The sequence below is a fragment of the Lepidochelys kempii genome, chromosome 4, assembly GCF_965140285.1.
Source record: "Lepidochelys kempii isolate rLepKem1 chromosome 4, rLepKem1.hap1, whole genome shotgun sequence".
Taxonomy (NCBI): Eukaryota; Metazoa; Chordata; order Testudines; family Cheloniidae; genus Lepidochelys; species Lepidochelys kempii.
In genome coordinates, this window is record NC_136383.1 from 123814722 (window position 1) to 123835379 (window position 20658).

A 20658-nucleotide genomic window follows, 5' to 3' on the forward strand; every position below is an offset into this window, starting at 1 on the left:
TATAAAATAAATGATATCGAGAAACTAAGTGGGTATTCCTACATAATCCTTTCCACGTTATAAGATCAAGAGGAGCACTCAATATTAAAAAGGCAACAAAAATAAAATGGATTTAAAAAAATTCAAAACTTTCTTATATATTTGCTGCAATAGCCTAGAAACATAGCCAGTGAGTTTGCCAGCTAATTGTATGTTGCATAAAAATATTTTTAGACAGTCACTTGAATTAAGGAGAACATCTGCAGTTATGATAGCTATAAAAAAAAAAGTTACAACAGTCTCAGATTTTAAAGGAAAAATGGTCAATTTTATAATCTGATCTGCTAAATCTAGGTCACATAAACTCATCCAGTACTTCCTGCATCAAGCCCATTAATGTCTGGTTGAGCTAGAGCATATATCTTTTAGAAAGACATTCCATCTTATTTAAAGACTTCAAGGGATAGTAATCCACCACATTCCAAGATGTGTTGTCTCAATGGTTTATTATTATCACTGTTAAAAATTTGTACTTTATTTCCAATATGAATGTATGTAGCATCAACTTCCAGCCACTGAATCTTGTTATGCCTTTATCTTAAAGGCTCCTCTATTATTAGGAATCTCCTCCACTCAGATTATGATCAAGTCGCCTATAAATCTTCTCTTTAATAAACTAAATAGACCAAGCTTAGTTTAGTCTCTCACTGTAGAGTAGGTTTTCCAGACCTCAGATCACTCTTACAGTTCTTTCCTGATCCTCTTCCAGTTTTTCAAAATGTTTTTGAAGAGAGGACACCAGAAATTGACACATTATTCCATGGTCTCACTGATGTTGTACACAGAGGTAATACTGCATCTCTACTGGATATTCCCCAGGTTATACATCCAAGGATCAAATTTGTGGTCAGTCATAGCATCACACTGAGAGCCCATGTTCAGATGGTTATCTCCCATGAGCGACTTACATATTTTGATCCTGGCTGTACATATAACCTCGCATTTGGCTGCATTAAAACATGTTCAAATAAGCCCACCTTACCAAGCAAACCAGAAACCTTGCCAAAACTGACCCATGATGTTTAATTTCTGCAGGGTTCTGTGTGTGAGCTGATCACAAGCTGGAGGGAAAAAACTCTTCTAAAAATGTATAACTAGGGGCACTGTGGAGGTTTTACATCCTCCCTCTGAAACGTCTAGCATTGAGCAATATCAAGGACCAAATATTAGACAGTAGCCTCTCCATAGTTAAGGTTAAAACTTTCTTTCCTTTAGGAGCTTGATTTTCCTTTCCTCTGCCATTTCCCCCTAAAAACTGCAATACAGGTTATTTTCACTTCATTTTTGCATTTGGCCTGTGCCCAGATTACAATTTTTGACCAAATTTGAGGTGATTAAGATGCCATTCCTGTATATAGTATAGAAAAAACACAGATGTCAGTTACATTTCAAATACTTCAAAACTGCTCGTTCAGAAAAATTCATATGGGCTTTTACTGAAATAACTTTGAGAAATCTAGTGCACAAAATTATAATTTTCAGAGGAGGAAGTACTGGTAAACTATGTCAGAATAGCCTGTTGGGCTATGGTGGACTTTAAAAAGGGGCCAAGCAACTATTGGAGACCTAAACTTCCATTTTAAGAAAGAAAGTCTATTGTTTTTTCTTTATGAAGATACATTTCAAAATGTGAAACTGACGTGGGAAGCTTGTTGCAGTGATTTTAAAAAAAGAAAAAAAAAGTCAGCATCTTCTCCCCCCCCCACTCACAATGCTCTTGCCAGTTCCTCAATCACCAATAGCCTGAGCTCTCAGCTCAATTTCTGACTGCTTCTAACATCCTTTCCTTTCTGCCACACTCTAAAGGAGACATGCAACAGTGGAAGGCTATTCGCTGTGCCTCCTCCTACTTATGTTTTCCACTTGATTTCAGGATCTAATGACAGTTGGTCTATCAATGCCTCTCCCCTAATAGCTGAGCCAACTCAGCTTCTCCCCACTTCTACATAGAGAGAAGTTAAGTTTTACTAAGGGGATGTCTCCTGAAGAAATTTCAGGGTGCTTAGAAAGTTTTGAGGAAATTCCCTCAGGAAATCAGTTCCCGTTCACATATTTTAAGATATGTGGGGATAAGAGAGACGACTGAGAGGGAGAGGTTATCTTATCCAATGGCAAAATCTTCAGTCTTTTCCTGGTAGGGGTATGTCTTCAGCACCCCTCAAAGGGGAGGCAAGCAGCAGCAGAAACCTCACCAGTCCCACTGAACCTCTGCATAGAAAAATCTGATGGCAACATAATGTTCACACCTTCCCATGAAGGAAGGGGACAGCATAATGTACATACACGTATACACACACACACACCCCTCAGAAAGAGGGAGGGATATATGGTACTATTTCCCACATAGCAATTGCTATGGATCTCAGGCCGCAGATCTCTGATCGTTTTTAGAGGATGTTACTTTATTTGCTAAAGTTTTCATACAATATAACCCCCCTCCAACTCCCATATACTAAAACATACATACTGCCACATGCATTTTTGAATACTTACAATATTTTTAACTTAGTTTTAGTTTTGAAGGATGATACTTTTAAATTCAGACTACACTTTACATACCTTTGGTCTATCTCCAAGAAATCCACTGCAGTTTGGGGCACCACATTTACAGACAGTTTTTTCATTGCCCAGACAGTCAAGGTTGTAGTTAAAAGTCAGCTCTGTCCCTGAACAAAAGATAAGAGACTGTTTATCATTTCCCTTTAATAAATGAGAAATACAGAACAACAAAATACATCAACAGTTAATCCACAAGTAAATGTTCTACTCTGCTTCTCCCATTTTAGTGTCTGGTCTCTGATCAGATTTTCCCTCTGTATAGTTCACAAACATTGATAATGACTAGGTAGACGTCCAGTACAGACTTCTAATATTTATCTTATTCAATTATACATTTTATATAAACTGATGTGAAACCATCCAGGTGGGCACACAGCTGGCCTATGTAAACATGTTTTTATTACTGTTTGTTACATCCTCCCTTCCCCACTCTGATTGTTACACCCACATGCTAAATCTCATCTCAAAGAACAAAATTATTTTTAAGACAAGGACCATCTTTTGCTATGTATTGGTAAAAGAGCACAGCACAGTGGGACCCCAATACTAAATGGGGCTTGTAGGAGCTACCATGATACAAATAATAAGCAATAATAAAAAGCATCCTTTTCTAGGGTTGTCTAAGGCGCAATAATAAGGATGAGCTTACTAAAGGAAATGAATGAATCCACATTCTCTTTTCTACGAAAAGAAAACAAACTGAGCTCCCTGAAGAACACTTGTTCTGAATTTAATCAGTTAAATCAAACCATAACTGTCTCACATCAAGTCTCATTTGACAGAAATTCAACAAAGATTTATGTAGCAGTAGGTTTAAACTTCATGTATTAAAACACAAGCCTACACACCAGCAGGAATATCACACACAGCAAACAGGCCTACACGAGTGTCTCCATTCACTGTCCATTTTAGAGTCTCACAATTTGGTTGGCAGCTGTGATTCATAAAACGAGAATAGTTTCCTTTGGGGCCAGCATCAATAATACGGTCCTGGAAATTAAAGAGTAATAAGATGAAAATTTTATTCATCAGAAGAAATTACATAAGTTATTTTAAAGTGTTCATGTAATTTTTGAAGGATATGAATGCTCTTTTCACCCAAAAGCATGCAAACATTTCAACTTTACATGTTGTACTGAAAACTGTTGTGTCTCTCATAAACTGGAATGAGACACTCCCAAAGCAATACTCATGATCTTGCTCACATTTTTCCAACATCTATCACAGTCACATAGCAGGACAGATTTGCTTGTGAGCATGCTGATTTATACAGGTAAAAGCTTCAAAAAATAAAAACACAAATTAATCAGTTTACTTTTAACTCTATATTTGAAACACTTATGTTTTGAAAATACCATATTAAATAGTATTTGTCAATTAACCACTTGTTTGCAGGCATTACAAGTTCCTCACAGACTTCTTAAAAAAAATTATCCTTGTCCAAGCCAAAAAAAATGTTTAGTAAATTGTCTTTAAGCAAGTGCAAAAAGAACAGGAGTACTTGTGGCACCTTAGAGACTAACAAATTTATTAGAGCATAAGCTTTCGTGGGCTACAGACCACTTTATCGGATGCATAGAATGGAACATATAGTAAGTAGATAGATAGATAGATAGATAGATATACACACACGCCTACAGAGAAGGTGGAAGTTGCATATCTATCTATCTATCTATCTATCTTCTTACTATATGTTCCATTCTATGCATCCGATGAAGTGGGCTGTAGCCCATGAAAGCTTATGCTCTAATAAATTTGTTAGTTTCTAAGATGCCACAAGTACTCCTGTTCTTTTTGTGGACACAGACTAACACGGCTGCTACTCTGAAACCTGTCTTTAAGCAACTGCATCCTTACACCCAGTGGTCTTTTAATTTCCACAACCCCAAAGACACCACATACAATAAAAAAATGAAATAATGAAAGTAGCCCAAAATAGTTTTGAAAACATGACTCCTTGAAGAGCTGTTTAAGAGTCCTCTATATTTAGGTAAGTCTTTTGGCATCCTATGAGATCAGACCCATCAAAAACTTATGTGAAAAACACAGTACCATTATATCTTTCAGGTAGAACAATAGTTTAAGACAGGAATAATAGATTCAGAGTTCTTAATTTTTTGAAGCTGGGCAGCGGACGAAGACTTTATGTTACACTTTACTGAGTTGGGAGGCAAAATTACTTACTAATTTGTTGCATTCTGCTGTTATTTCAAAAGCAACATATCAGAAAAGGAAAGTATTTAAAAGACGTTATTAAAACGTCATCCTTGTAATTTAGGGCCAGTTTATATTGCATGTGTGTAATTATTCTGCCTGTGTGTGTGTAAATCTAATAACTTTGTCGGCAAATGGCCAGTTACAGGCTTAACTGGTCATTTGCATACAGTTATCACATCTGCATGCACATGCTGGGCACGCAAATGTATGGATATTTTTGAAGCAGCGGCGAACCAGCTGAGCAGCGGGGAACAGCAGAGCAGCACACAGCAGGAGTTTGCCTGGGATTGGTGAGTATCCGAGTGCATGTTTGCTGAGTGAATATCCGAGTGTGTGTTTGCTGGGAGGGCAGTTTGAAAGCCTGAGCGAGTGCCTGATTAGGTGGTAGCCTGCAGGGGGCGGGTATTGGGGGTATCTGTTTGTTTGTTTCAGGGAAGCCTGGCTGTTCAAATATAGCCAGAGCTCCGTGAACCAGCTGAGCGGCGGGGAACAGCAGAGCAGCACACAGCAGGAGTTTGCCTTCGAGTTCGCCTGGGTTGAGCCCAGTGAGGCTTACATCTTGTCAGCTTCTCTGAGGAAGCTCATAGTAGGAAGGTGATATGGAGGGCGGGGGTTCAGCTGTTGTTACCTGCACAGGATGTGCCATATTTGTCTTTCTTCCACAGGACAGAAGCAACTTTGTCTGTACAAAGTGCACGCTAGTATCCATATTGGAAGAGAAGATCGAAGGTCTGGAGCAGCAGATATCGACCCTGCATTGCATACGAGAATCTGAGGATTTTCTGGACAAAAGTCAGGATATGCTTCTACGGGCACAAAGCTCTAAAGATTTAGAGCAGGTTGCACAGTGGAGCCAAGAGGCCAGTGAAGAAGCTTGGCAACATGTGACCTCCAGAAGAAGAAGGGGGAATGTCCAGGTACCAGCAATGCAGACACAGGTAAGTAACCGTTTTCATGTTCTCTCCACAGGTACCATTGCAGAGAGTGGACCAGATGATACGTCTGGGGGGAGAAAGCAGAAGGAGACTCTGCTGGTTGGAAGGCATGAGATGTGCTGTCCTGAGGTTGGGGGTTCCACGACCACCACTCCCAAGAGAAGGAGGCGGGTGGTGGTGGTTGGGGACTCTCTCCTCAGGGGGACTGAGTCATCTATCTGCCGCCCTGACTGGGAAAACAGAGAAGTCTGCTGCTTGCCAGGGGCTAAGATTCGCGATGTGACGGAGAGACTGCCGAGACTCATCAAGCCCTCGGATCGCTACCCCTTCCTGCTTCTCCACGTGGGCACCAATGACATTGCCAAGAATGACCTTGAGCGGATCACTGCGGACTACGTGGCTCTGGGAAGAAGGATAAAGGAATTTGAGGCGCAAGTGGTGTTCTCGTCCATCCTCCCGTGGAAGGAAAAGGCCGGGGTAGGGACCGTTGAATCGTGGAAGTCAACGAATGGCTAAGCAGGTGGTGTCGGAGAGAAGGCTTTGGATTCTTTGACCACGAGATGGTGTTCCATGAAGGAGGAGTGCTGGGCAGAGATGGGCTCCACCTAACGAAGAGAGGGAAGAGCATCTTTGCGAGCAGGCTGGCTAACCTAGTGAGGAGAGCTTTAAACTAGGTTCACCGGGGGAAGGAGACCAAAGCCCTGAGGTAAGTGGGCAAGCGGGATACCGGGAGGAAGCACAGGCAGGAACGTCTGTGAGGGGAGGGCTCCTACCTCATACTGAGAATGAGGGGCGATCAGCAGGTTATCTCAAGTGCCTATATACAAATGCACAAAGCCTTGGAAACAAGCAGGGAGAACGGGAGGTCCTGGTGATGTCAAGGAATTATGACGTGATTGGAATAACAGAGACTTGGTGGGATAACTCACATGACTGGGAGTACTGTCGTGGATGGTTATAAACTGTTCAGGAAGGACAGGCAGGGCAGAAAAGGTGGGGGAGTAGCACTGTATGTAAGGGAGCAGTACGACTGCTCAGAGCTCCGGTATGAAACTGCAGAAAAACCTGAGTGTCTCTGGATTAAGTTTAGAAGTGTGAGCAACAAGAGTGATGTAGTGGTGGGAGTCTGCTATAGAACACCGGACCAGGGGGATGAGGTGGATGAGGCTTTCTTCCGGCAATTCGCAGAAGCTACTAGATCGCACGCCCTGGTTCTCATGGGCGACTTTAATCATCCTGATATCTACTGGGAGAGCACTACAGCAGTGCATAGACAATCCAGGAAGTTTTTGGAAAATGTAGGGGACAATTTCCTGGTGCAAGTGCTGGAGGAGCCAACTAGGGAGGGAGCTTTTCTTGACCTGCTGCTCACAAACCAGGAAGAATTAGTAGGGGAAGCAAAAGTGGTTGGGAATCTGGGAGGCAGTGACCATGAGTTGGTTGAGTTCAGGATCCTGACATAGGGAAGAAAGGTAAGCAGCAGAATACGGACCCTGGACTTCAGGAAAGCAGACTTTGACTCCCTCAGGGAACTGATGGGTAGGATCCCCTGGGGGAATAACATGAGGGGGAAAGGAGTCCAGGAGAGCTGGCTGTATTTCAAGGAATCCCTATTGAGGTTACAGGGGAAAAACTATCCCGATGTGTCGAAAGAATAGTAAATATGGCAGGCGACCAGCTTGGCTTAACGGTGAAATCCTTGTTGATCTTAAACATAAAAAAGAAGCTTACAAGAAGTGGAAGATTGGACAAATGACCAGGGAAGAGTATAAAAATATTGCTCGGGCATGTAGGAATGAAATCAGGAGGGCCAAATCACACCTGGAGCTGCAGCTAGCAAGAGATGTTAAGAGTAACAAGAAGGGTTTCTTCAGGTATGTTGGCAACAAGAAGAAAGCCAAGGAAAGTGTGGGCCCCTTACTGAATGAGGGAGGCAACCTAGTGACAGACGATGTGGAAAAAGCTAATGTACTCAATGCTTTCTTTGTCTCTGTCTTCACGAACAAGGTCAGCTCCCAGACTGCTGTGCTGGGCAATACAGCATGGGGAGTAGGTGGCCAGCCCTCTGTGGAGAAAGAGGTGGTTAAGGACTATTTAGAAAAGCTGGACGTGCACAAGTCCATGGGCCGGATGCGTTGCATCCGAGAGTGCTAAAGGAATCGGCGGCTGTGATTACAGAGCCATTGGCCATTATCTTTGAAAACTCGTGGCGAATGGGGGAAGTCCCGGATGACTGGAAAAAGGCTAATGTAGTGCCAATCTTTAAAAAAGGGAAGGAGGAGGATCCTGGGAACTACAGGCCAGTCAGCCTCACCTCAGTCCCCGGAAAAATCATGGAGCAGGTCCTCAAGGAATCTATCCTGAAGCACTTAGAGGAGAGGAGAGGAAAGTGATCAGGAACAGTCAGCATGGATTCACCAAGGAAAGGTCATGCCTGACTAATCAAATTGCCTTCTATGATGAGATTACTGGTTCTGTGGATGAAGGGAAAGCAGTGGATGTATTGTTTCTTGACTTTAGCAAAGCTTTTGACACAGTCTCCCACAGTATTCTTGTCAGCAAGTTGAAGTATGGGCTGGATGAATGCACTATAAGGTGGGTTGAAAGCTGGCTAAATTGTCGGGCTCAACGGGTAGTGATCAATGGCTCCATGTCTAGCTGGCAGCCGGTATCAAGTGGAGTGCCCCAAGGGTCGGTCCTGGGGCCGGTTTTGTTCAATATCTTCATAAATGATCTGGAGGATGGTGTGGATTGCACTCTCAGCAAATTTGCGGATGATACTAAACTGGGAGGAGTGGTAGATACGGTAGCAGGTACGGATAGGATACAGAGGGACCTAGACAAATTGGAGGATTGGGCCAAAAGAAATCGGATGAGGTTCAATAAGGATAAGTGCAGGGTCTTACACTTAGGACGAAGAATCCAATGCACCGCTACAGACTAGGGACCGAATGGCTAGGCAGTAGTTCTGCGGAAAAGGACCTAGGGGTGACAGTGGACGAGAAGCTGGATATGAGTCAACAGTGTGCCCTTGTTGCCAAGAAGGCCAATGGCATTTTGGGATGTATAAGTAGGGGCATAGCCAGCAGATCGAGGGACATGATCGTTCCCCTCTATTCGACATTGGTGAGGCCTCATCTGGAGTACTGTGTCCAGTTTTGGGCCCCACACTACAAGAACGATGTGGAAAAATTGGAAAGAGTCCAGCGGAGGGCAACAAAAATGATTAGGGGACTGGAACACATGACTTATGAGGAGAGGCTGGGGGAACTGGGAATGTTTAGTCTGCAGAAGAGAAGAACGAGGGGGGATTTGATAGCTGCTTTCAACTACCTGAGAGGTGGTTCCAAAGAGGATGGTTCTAGACTATTCTCAGTGGTAGAAGATGACAGAACAAGGAGTAATGGTCTCAAGTTGCAGTGGGGGAGGTTTAGGTTGGATATTAGGAAAACTTTTTCACTAGGAGGGTGGTGAAACACTGGAATGCGTTACCTAGGGAGGTGGTAGAATCTCCTTCCTTAGAAGTTTTTAAGGTCAGGCTTGACAAAGCCCTGGCTGGGATGATTTAATTGGGGATTGGTCCTGATTTGAGCAAGGGGTTGGACTAGATGACCTCCTGAGGTCCCTTCCAACCCTGATATTTTATGATTCTATGAAAAACTGACTCTAATGACTACAGGCTGTTGGCTACATCAAGGGTCAATTACAAATTTCCAGTATTGATATTTAAAACTATGTAGTGGTGTGTTCGATTTTTACCCCTTAAGTGAGCTGTAGCTCACGAAAGCTTATGCTCAAATAAATTGGTTAGTCTCTAAGGTGCCACAAGTACTCCTTTTCTTTTTGCAAATACAGACTAACACGGCCGTTACTCTGAAAAGTAACTGGATGGTTATAGCTTAACCTTCATTAGGTGATGAGCTACTTCTTTGATAGTAACTAAATCCTACAGGACAAAGTAAGATTATCTGCAGAGACACTGAGAACTCTACTATGCATAGTGAAGATGATTGGAAGTGAGCAATATGCAGACAGTACTTCTGGAAAAAGCTTCTACAGAAGAGCATGGTGTTCCTGGGTGTCTTTCTGCAGATCCCTGCTTTAAACAAACAGAGACAAAGGTAATGGCTGAAAACTCAGATTAGAAGACCAAAAAACCTGACCTACCCTGCCAGTTACAATTCCTCCCTCCCCTTTCAAGTGACCAGTTTAATTTTTAATTCACAGACTTACTATACCTAACAAACGTATAAATTTTCCCCTATGACTTTAAAAGGGTATATGCTTATTTTTGCTGTGCTTTGCTGCAGGCAAGAAAGTAAAAATGACAAGAATCTTCTATAGACATTTCCAGAAATGCTTATCACCTCTTTTCTAAGTGTTGAATAAAGCAAACATCCACAAAGTGAAAAGAATTTTGAGTGTGAGGCTACAAACCAAAGCATAATTGATAGGTCAACCCTTCTGGCCTACTATCTTCCATACTGTTTTTCTTAGGAAAGGAAGTCAAAAGTGTATTAAAATTATAATTACATTCAAATAAGAAAAATTGTAGAATACTGTACCTTATCAATAGTGAGCATATAGAAATGAGTGATGTCATTTTCATGTGCATATTTGATTCTTGCCCTACACTCCTCTTCATCGATTAGTTCGCCAACATATTCATTCACAAACTCTCCCTGACGGATAGAAGAATGTCACTAGTAAGAACATACCAAGCACACCAACAGCGTCACAAGCTACCAATGCTTCATTAAGGTGGAATGAAGAGTACTCTTTTTATATTGATGTTCATGATTGAGCAAATAAATTCCTTTCAAAGATAAAGATTGAAATGTTTTTCTTTTATGTGCAACATAAAATGTCCCCCAAAGTAATTATGGAATATTAATTTGTATAATCAGGAACTGAGAAATGTCATGATTCCTACCTTTTTTATGTCCCTCTTAGCGACCAGACCCCATCCTTTGCCATCAGTTTTGATGATCTTTGTCTCAGGGTAATGGCGTTTGGTAAAGCACTGATTTTGGCACCGTTCTCCAGCTGGACAAACTTGTGGATGACATTCATACATCAGCATCCGGTTTAGACACTCAGAATCAAAACCACAAGGATTTTCATCTGAGGGTTTGCAGTTGCACTTGGGAATCTCAGAAATGTCAGCAGTATAAATCTGAACTTTACCACAAGGTTTGTTCACCTGAATAAAACAAAAATAGTTCAAATATTATTTTAAAACACTTGTTAGATTAAAAAAAAAACATTTATAGGTTAATATATATTCAAGTATACGAGTTTATCCAGTACAAGCTCTCCTCCCCATCTCACAACCCATTACATGCTCTCCATCATCAGTCTTGGACTTAGTCATATCTCTGATTCATCTCTAACTCTTGTCCCATTTCATCCTAGCTACTGACCTCTCTCACTCCCTCTCTTCCATTCCCTTACATTTATATTCAAACATGGTCTAATACCCTCCTGACCCTAGTTATTTATCCAAATTCTTCTCCATCACACCCTTCTCAAACGCCTCAGAGCTCTTTGACCGTGTTGTCTAGAAACACCCCCATGTAATCCAGTTTTCACTCTTCACTCCATTGAAACTGTTTTTCCTTCTTAGAGTATGTCTATACAACCCGCCAGATTGACAGACAGCGATCGATCCAGTTGGGGTCGATTTATCAGGTCTAGTCTAGACATGATAAATTGACCCCAAGCGCTATCCAGTCGACTCCTGTACTCCACCGCTGCGAGAGGAGCAGGCAGAGTTGACAGGGGAGTGGCAGCAGTGAAGTCACCACGGTGAGTAGGTCTAAGTATGTCGACTTCAGCTACATGAATAACGTAGCTGAAGTTGTGTAACTTAGATCTGACCTCCTCCCTCCCCCAAGCGCAGACCAGGCCTTAGATAGCATCTCCATTTCTGGAGATTTCCAACCAGGGTAGCCCATTCTGTATTATCCTCTTCTAATGTCTTTGTGAATGAATAGTCCTTTTGATACACCCAGGATACCACATCGTCCATCCAAGATCATCTTTTTCTGCTTCATGTTTCTTCTGCCGTCACAACATTACCTTCCAGTGCCCATAAAACATACATCAACCACTAAATTTCCTAAATCGTGCTCTTTAAATTGTCTCTTTTCATAAGATCACTGACCAGCATTTGCTCAGTTCCAATCATCTCCAGTACTTTTTCTCAGATTATGCTGTCTAGTCATGATATTTTCAGAATTATTCTACAACACCATAATTCAAAGGATTGTAGTTTTTTAAATTATCAATTGTTTGAATGCCCATGTTTCACAGCTGTGATTTAACACAGGTCAAATCTAAGTTTTTAAGAGAGATGGAATTTAGTCTTTAGATTTATGTCCCTTCTCATCAGATGTTTATTCTTCCAGAATGTCTTACTGTTGTGGTGCTGATTTCAGTATCCCTATTTTCATGGTCTGTAATGCCACCTCCTAAATTGGAATAATTTTTCACTTGCTGTACAGCTGCATCATTCACTGGAAAGTGTGCACATTTTCCCAGTATCCTTGTATACCACCATAGTTTTTGTCTTGTCCACATTCAACTCTAGACCATATTCATATATAATCTTCATGAACTTCATCAGAATCAGCCAAAAGCACTGTCATCTGCACAGCAAATGCAATTCGCCCATTATCGATTCATCTTAATACCTTTTGTTTCTTTGACTCATTTAATCAAACATTCTCAATAAATGTTGAATAAAGTCAGTGACATGAAACAACATTTTCTCCTCTTGATCTCTCAAATTTTTATTTTTTTAATCTCCCATTATATTTCTCTTCTGCTTCAAGTACAATTGTTTTATTATTTGGTGCTCATATCCATCAATCTCAGAGATCTTAATATGCTGAGCAATTTGTAGTTGTAGATTCTGTCGGATGCTTTTTGGAAGTCAATAAAACGTAATATACTATTTTCCCCATCAACGGATCTTTCTAATAAGAGCTTAGAGTTCATAATGGTGTTTATTGTGCTCGTTCCATATTTGACACTATTATTGTTCACTTATTTCCTTACCAATCTTTCCTTGTATTTGGTCTTTAACAACTCACAAAAGTATCTTAGAAGCATGCGATGCTAGGCTGATTGTTTTGTAGTCTTTACAATCCACAGTGTTGGTCTTTTTTGGGATTTGTACACAGTGAGGTTGTAAAAAGTTTTCTGGCAATTCTCCTGTCATAAACATTCTTCATTACCTCTTGACAGGCCTTTCAAGCTTGTATCTCCTATGCTTTTAAAAATTCAATCGGTATTCCATCCTAATCTACCACTTTTCCATTCAGAAGTCTTTTTATTTATGACATGATTTCATCATCCATTACTGGCAGGCTTACTTGAGTCACATCTAGCTGAGGTTTTTCAGGCTTATCATCACTATAGAGTTCCCTGATATATTTTGCCATCTCTCGTTCTTGTCTTTAGGATCTGTTGTTTTTGTCCTTAGGTTACCAATACGACCCTTTTCATCTGTTAACTGAAGGCTCTTATCTTTGAATATAAAATTCACTTGGTTAGTGACCTTTTCTATTTTCACTAAAGGTCATAAACTTGGTCACAAGGAATGAGATAATGAGATCTTTTCTCTGTACATTTCCTTAATCCACCTGTTGCTCCTCAGAGATGATCATTCTCTCCCCAGGTTTTTGTGACTGTATACTCTTCTGCTTTTCCTCCTACCTTTCCATTGAATCTTTCAGTGTCTTCTCTTCAACTACTAGTTAGCAACCCCAATTCTGTTTTCAGATGCCTACTTTAAACATTCCAGACGCTTTCAATTCTGTTTCTGAGCGAGCACAACTGCTCCCTCAGCTTCATAATTTACATGCTGACTTCCCCCAAATCTGCATCTCTCATGGTGACCGCTTCCTGTGTTCAATCTTTTTCTAGATGTCTTGCTATCATTTCAAACTTAGCATGATGAAAAAAGGCTTATTCCTCCTCCTAAGCTCTCTTCTCATTCCCTCCTCTTAATTGTAGGCACTGCCATTGTCCTCTCAGCTACCTAGGATTGTAACTTCAGTGTCAGATTCATCTTTTCCCCACCTTCATAGCTCTTCTTAAATCCTGCATCTTACTCCTCTCCAAGATTTTGAAAAGTCATCTCTTTTAAATTTATCACCAAGGTCCTTCTCCAAGTCCTGATGGTTACCTCTTGCCTCAACTGCAACCTTCTCCTTTGTGGTATTCCCATCTCACATTGCCCATCCAATCCAAACAAAACACTGCTGCTCACACCAACATTTCAATATTATTTTCCCCAAAGACAGATCAAATTATTTCTTTCATTCTCCAAAGATATCTGCACCTCTGGTCCAAAGATTGGACCGTCACTGAGTTTATCATGAACTGTGTCCAATTTAGACTAGATTCCCTAGGGCACTGCTGGAGATCAAATATTAAGAGAAATGCATTTTTTTTAAAAGTTATTTTAAGTTCAATATCCATACATGTCAAAATAAATTCTGCAACTTAAAATTTGTCCACCTTTTTCTCCTCCACAGCAGAGTTCCTCAAACCTTACCTTTATGTGTTTGTACGGTGGAGGTTTACGTTCATTTTCTTGGGTTTCTTTGGCTTCTCGCTGAAGTTTTATTTCTCGAAATCGAGATTCAGCTTCTTGCAAGGCTAAAAAACAGTTATATCATTAGAACTTGTAGACAGACTATTATTCCCCGTAGCCCGCCATGCCCCTCCAGGTTTTTTAATTTAGTTAATCCCATAGTATCTTCTACCTCTCCTTCTAGACGCTTTAATCCCCTTCTACAGAAACAAATCTAAGTATCTGTATAGAAACACCTCTCTATAGTAAGGATATTATAAGAATTGCTAAAATAAAAGAGTAAGAAATAAAAACAACTGGGTTAGTTCAGTGACATACTGGGAATGCTGAGTGGAAAGGTAAAACATGAGTACTCTGTTCCTAAGCTGGGGATATGTAGATGCTTCAGTAAGAGTATGGTTCTTTGTCTCTTTATGCAGCCACAATGTACAATCCAATTTAAAAGATAAAGATATCCATTCCGGAAGAAGTCCTGCACCCTCCATTGCAAGCAGAAGAAACAGTATGATCTTAAATTCAAAGTGGAATATAGGTTAGAGGTAAACAGCTGAGATCCTCAAGATCCAGTTTGGATTGACTTTGAGCAGTTAGAACCATGAGAATTTTACACGATTAATCAGTGTATGATATCTGGGACAAGGATTTTATTGTAGTGGTTGTAAAATTTTGGTTTAGCTTTGTGATGCTGGCAGACGTGCCATGGCACTAGGCCCCAATCAACACTAACAAATGCATAGCTGGAAACCAGTCTGGTTAATATTGTTCAAATAGATATCAGAGTAAGAAGAATGTGTTTAGACTTTATGCTCGTAGGATGCCGCATATATTAGTTTCACTTATCTGTACCCAATGTTATAGAGCAATAGCAAATGTTCGCATTATAAATCTCTATAATTCTGTAACTCACCAAACAGGAAAGAAGCATTAACTACTGTAAAGTTCTGGGGCTGCAGAAAAGAGGGTCCATTGAAATCAAATGAGCCATTGTGTAACATAAAAGGATAAAGACTATGTCAATTGCCCTCCCACTCACATGAAGATAAGACAGCTCAGATGCTTGAAATCTGTCAGTCTTAACTCTGTGGGAGGGGAATAAAAATGCCTGACCAGAAGAAACTTGTGGTCATCCGCTGCTTGAACTCTGAGGGGCAAGGATTTCTAAGCACAAGCAAGGAGTCCCCAGCCGTTTAGCTTGGGTTAGCCTTAAAGGACATATAAAGCATGTATATTATAGCAGCTGCGACCAACTTTTGGAACCTGAGACTGTATTTCATTTGTGTGTGTATATCTTTACCTGTTTTAACTTTGTAAATAACTCTCATTTATTTTTCCTAGTTAATAAATCTTTAGTTAATTATAGGATTGGCTACAAGCATTTTCTTTGATTTGAGATCTGAAGTACAGTTGACACGGGTAAGCGACTAGTCTTTTGGGACTAGGAGTAACCTGAATATTGATATGATTTTTGGTGTAAGCAAGGTCCAGCGTTTCTGGGTAGCAAGATAGACTGGAATACCCAAGGGGACTGTCTGTGACTCCACGGTAAGAGTGTTATAGTACTTTAGGAGTTCACACTTGTTTCTGGGTTGGTGAAATTCAATTACAGAACATATAACAGTTTGGGGGTTTTGCCCTGGGCTTGACAGTCTGCCCTGAGGCTGGCACTCACTGTCGTGAGCCACTCCAGATGGTGTGCCAAGCTTATGCTGGTATTTATTATAAATGACACAATTTATTTTGTACCCAAGAGTGTATCTTCTCCACCCAACCAGCTTGAACTGTTTTTCACAGAATGCATTCTTGTACATTCAAAAGCTAACATACATGGGTATTTACACAGATGACTAATATGCAAAGACTGCTGAAACAATTTTCTTTACACTGCAAGTGAAGAAAACTAGAGTTTACTTACCTGTAATGGGAGGTTGAGATGTATGGTTTCCCCATCTGTATTCCACTCTAGGTACACATGTACTCCATGTGCCTGAGTCCATAAATTTTTACTAAGCCGCATCCGTTGGTCCACACACAAGTAGTAGTTCTCTTTGTGCTCCAAACAGAGTATAATTAGACAATGCAGACTGACATATCTCCACTTCCTTTTCTTACTGCAAATCTGGCTATCGCGTGGGTAATGGAATACAGATAGGGACCACACATCTCAAAAAACCTCCAGTTACAGGTAAGTAACATCCACTGATACCACAATAGGAGGATGAAAAGCGCTGATTACTGCCAGATTGACCCATTGGGAACTGATAAAGAGACCTGATGTCTTAAGGGTCAATCAGTAAACTAGGATAGTAGGGAACACTGGAAACAACTGATGATGTTGTGACCAAGGAGGAGAAATGCTTCCCATTTGGCTCAATAATATTTCCTGGCGGACTCCTTCCTGATCTGATTGACACTGGATTGAACTACTATTGAACATGAATGCTGTACATCTGATGTCCATCCGAATACCATGCCTTGAGCTGAACATCTCGTTAAAAAAGGAATCGTCAATCTCCCATTTGAGGTCTGTTGAAAAATGTCTGCTGAGACCATATCGGTATGCTGGTGAGAGAGTGATGTAATATCTGATTAACTAATTCCAGAGGTCGACTGTCTATACACAGGGGGAGGTATCCTGTTCCCCTGCTTGATTACACAGAAGACAGTTATGTTGTCCAACATCATCTGGCTATAACAAGATCAAATGAGTGGGAGGAATGCATTGTAGGCACAATGGACCACCCTTAGTCCCAGCAAATTGAACCTGTTGCCGAGGAAAGGGGGGTCTGGCCCACCCTATTCTCCACGTTGCCACCGCGACCCTTACCAGGAAAAGCAGCATAAAGGAAGAAAAAGAAAAGAAGCTTCTTACATGTGGATTCATATGGGAGTTTATGAAGTCTGTCTTTACAGTCTGCAAATTTGACATAATTTAGGAGACCATATTTTGTTACCACCACCTGGTAGTTAGCAACTCTGAACTGGAGACTAGCCAAAGAGAATACTTTCCTACCCAGAAGGCTGAGGCATTTAGTGACCTTGTCTAATGGAGCAGTCTTGGAGTACTGCACCCTGGACCTTTCTGTAGCCAACTGCACCATTAAGGAGTAGGGCACCAGATGAATGAATAAAAACTCTTCCCCACTAGATGGCACAAAATATTGTTTCCAGGCTCTCTTCAGGGTATGGGACAAGAGGCAGGGGTGTGCCATACTGATCTGGTGGGTTCCAAAGTGGCTTGGTTAACTGGAAGGGCCAATCTTGAAGAGCCAGATGATGTCCAGTAGGGCCTATTGTGTGTCCTGGACCTCTGCAACAACTCCTGGTTGCTTGTGGTCATTGGGTGGACAGGGAGATGAGGATGCAATCGCCTCATCCAGTGAGGAGGACAACATAACCATCAGAACTGTTGGGTCCAGCTCAGCTATCTGTTCTTCAAATTCTGATGGAGCCAACTGGCATCAGTTGGGAACGGAGGGTCGGTGTGCTTCCTGCACAGATCCAGGGTGCCTGCTGTATGGATCTCACAAGCTTCCGTAAGACCAGAAAGCTCAACCAGAGGGGAGGCCTCAAGGCATTGGGTACCAGAAGCCCCCTGTGTAGCCATATTTGGAATGAAGCGGATAGTTCCAATACTATCCTTGGCCTCCGACTGGGCTTGTTTCTCTTAGGGGAGAAACCCCATCTGTAGTATCAGATTTTTCTTGATGAAATGATAGGCTCCTATTCGATCAATGATGCTGACAGTACCAGTGGGAGGATGTTCTGGGTTGTGGTTGCAAGAAGGCAGGATACTCTTCCCCTCAATATGTTTTTCCCAGGTGTAGGGACATCTCTAAGAAGAGCTGGGCCCAATATTAGGGGAGACTGTGTGCCGAACAAGGTGAATATCTCCTCCAGCAAGGTAAAGGCTTCAGTCCCTCCCTGGTGTTTGAGGACTCCTAAGAAAAGTACCAGAGGATCAGATCATAAGGTGGTCTAATGTTAGGGGAAACCTCATGGAGAACATCAGAGCCATCAGATGGGGTCCCAGCATTGAACTTCCAGATGGAATCATTAGGTACTGCTCATTAGGTTGTGGGGTGGAGTTGGAGCTAGTATCTTTGGATACTTCTTCCTTCACACCTTTCCTTCTTGGCTAGGTTTATATGGAACTAATTCTTCAGGGCCCATTCACGAGAACTTGCCTGACTTTGACCGACATGGGGAAGGATCCTTTCTATTAGAGGCAGATATGTACCTGCCTATGTTCTCATCCCCTACTCAACTGTGAGAGTTTCTTAGGCTTAATAATTTTTGCCTTGACACCAGAGCTTGTGTCCAGAGGGGAGGGAAGGATGTTTCACTTGGTGGCGATATAGGCTTCCCCAAGGCAATAAAGGCAGCGCTGGTGGTCATCGCTGAAGACGATGGAACAGGAGCAGGGGAGACAATTCTTGAACCCCAGTCCCTCTTTACAGGGAGAACAAACTATGTTAACTATGAAAACACTAAAAAACTAAACTATTAAAAGCTATTTACAAATTGTATTCATAGGTTCACAGTATAGGAAGATCAAAGCAAACATGGAGGATGCCAACTCAGGCCGTGTGGCAATAAGAAAAGGAACAGGAGAGGCATTGGTCTGCACTGCCCTTTACATTCTTGATATTGAGCACTAGGAGAACAACTACGCATGTGGAGACCAATGGACACTACTTGCTAAAAGCACCCAGATTCAGGTATATGTGTACCCACATGTGCAATACGTGTAGGAACCATCACTTGAAGAACGATCAGATTCACAGATTAACTGCCAATGTAAAATGGCTTTGCATGAGTGAAGTAAGTAGTATTTATTCTAACTTCATAATTATCAGCTTTTACGCCTCTGCTGTTTTTCAGTGTTACAGCATTCTGTTATACACACATCCTTGTAAAGTACAATGTACAGCAAAAGGAGGTACCATGGTTAAAACACTCTTTATTCATAGGATGTCAATATATTTAAAGAATTTTCTTAAAGTTTTGTGGATGGTCATTTATGCTTAATGCTTGCCTATCAGAAAAGCAAAATTGTCAATGCACTGCTTAGGTTATACTCTGCTAGAAGTCTCAGAAACAAAGCTTTTAATTCAGCGTAATAATAGTAACTAAAGTGTTCTGAACAATTCTCCTGTTGTATATTGTGACGTGAGATACTACATAAGCAGACCTGGGCCCAGTATCCTATTTAAAAAAAGCAAAGCATACACTCCACAAGATTAATTATTGTTTGATTAAAGCTCTATACCAGTTTTGAAGACTTTCCCAATTCCTTTAATTCCTTGGTATCTACTTCCTCTGTCTCCCTCCATATATGGAAACACACGAGCTTGATGTGTCCAGTAATAATCCTTAGAACCAAAGAAAAACACTGGAAATTCTCCAATTTCATGCTTCATTTTCTGGATATTTGGGGGAACATTTTTTGGATGGCAAACTTCTGCAGGCCACCATCTATCACAGAAGTACAAATAAAACAAAAAGGATGGCATTTTAGTTAAACCTTCCTCCAAAAGACAATTTAGCAACAGTAGCTTAATAGTAATCAATTATTATTACTTAATGTACTGTGAATAGGGTGTCACGTAGAACAAGATTTAAGGGTGCAAGTCACTTGACAACAAAACACAATAGAGCAGTTTTAAACCTACCCCCTCCCCCCCAAAAGTGGCCCTGCTCTCAGTGCAGTGGCATTTTAAACACTGCATCCAATCAATTCTCAAATTTCAAGGAATGTTCTAGGTATCAATGGGTAGAACATCTTATTGATTTTGATTAAAGTCAAAAACCAACAAGGAAAAACTGGGGGACACCGAGCTGCTCACATCTGAGTAACAAAACCAACAGCTTTAACCAGGTCTTTAATTGTCTATAGATCAAAGAACTGGTTGATGGTTCCATTAATACCTTCCAGCAAAACACTCTGCCCCTCAAACTCAGTTCTACTCATTGTTCCAATGGAGTTTAAAATGCTGACACCCTGAAAGCCTTCTCTTCCAAACTGAAAAGATATAATCTAGCCAGCTACAGATTATATAATCTTAACAATACATATTTACATATGTCTCAAATAGAGGGGGATATGAAAACGGCACACAAAGACCTTGGGAGGAAAGAGGAGGTTACTTACCTGCAACTGGAGGTTCTTTGAGATGTGTGGTCCCTATCTATATTCCACTGACGGTTATACACATGTGCCCTGAGTCAAGCCGGAGCTTTTGAAAGTAGTAGTGTCTCTTGGTCTGCGCATGAACTCTTGCTCTGCCTCACGGTTTCGACAGA

The 20658-nt window shown here is 41.2% G+C and overlaps 1 protein-coding gene across 4 annotated transcripts in view; it reads right to left on the minus strand.

Annotated features, from left to right (window-relative positions):
* Nucleotides 1–20658, minus strand: part of NSD2 (nuclear receptor binding SET domain protein 2) — a 151738-nt gene that overhangs the window by 13979 nt on the left and 117101 nt on the right. For all 4 annotated transcript variants that reach the window (XM_073342741.1, XM_073342742.1, XM_073342743.1 and 1 more), the window contains 6 exons: nucleotides 19625–19830; nucleotides 14317–14420; nucleotides 10684–10953; nucleotides 10316–10432; nucleotides 3447–3588; nucleotides 2599–2705 (listed from right to left, as the gene is read on the minus strand). In XM_073342741.1, coding sequence (XP_073198842.1) covers nucleotides 2599–2705; nucleotides 3447–3588; nucleotides 10316–10432; nucleotides 10684–10953; nucleotides 14317–14420; nucleotides 19625–19830 — 946 coding nt within the window. The remainder of the gene's footprint in view (nucleotides 1–2598; nucleotides 2706–3446; nucleotides 3589–10315; nucleotides 10433–10683; nucleotides 10954–14316; nucleotides 14421–19624; nucleotides 19831–20658) is intronic.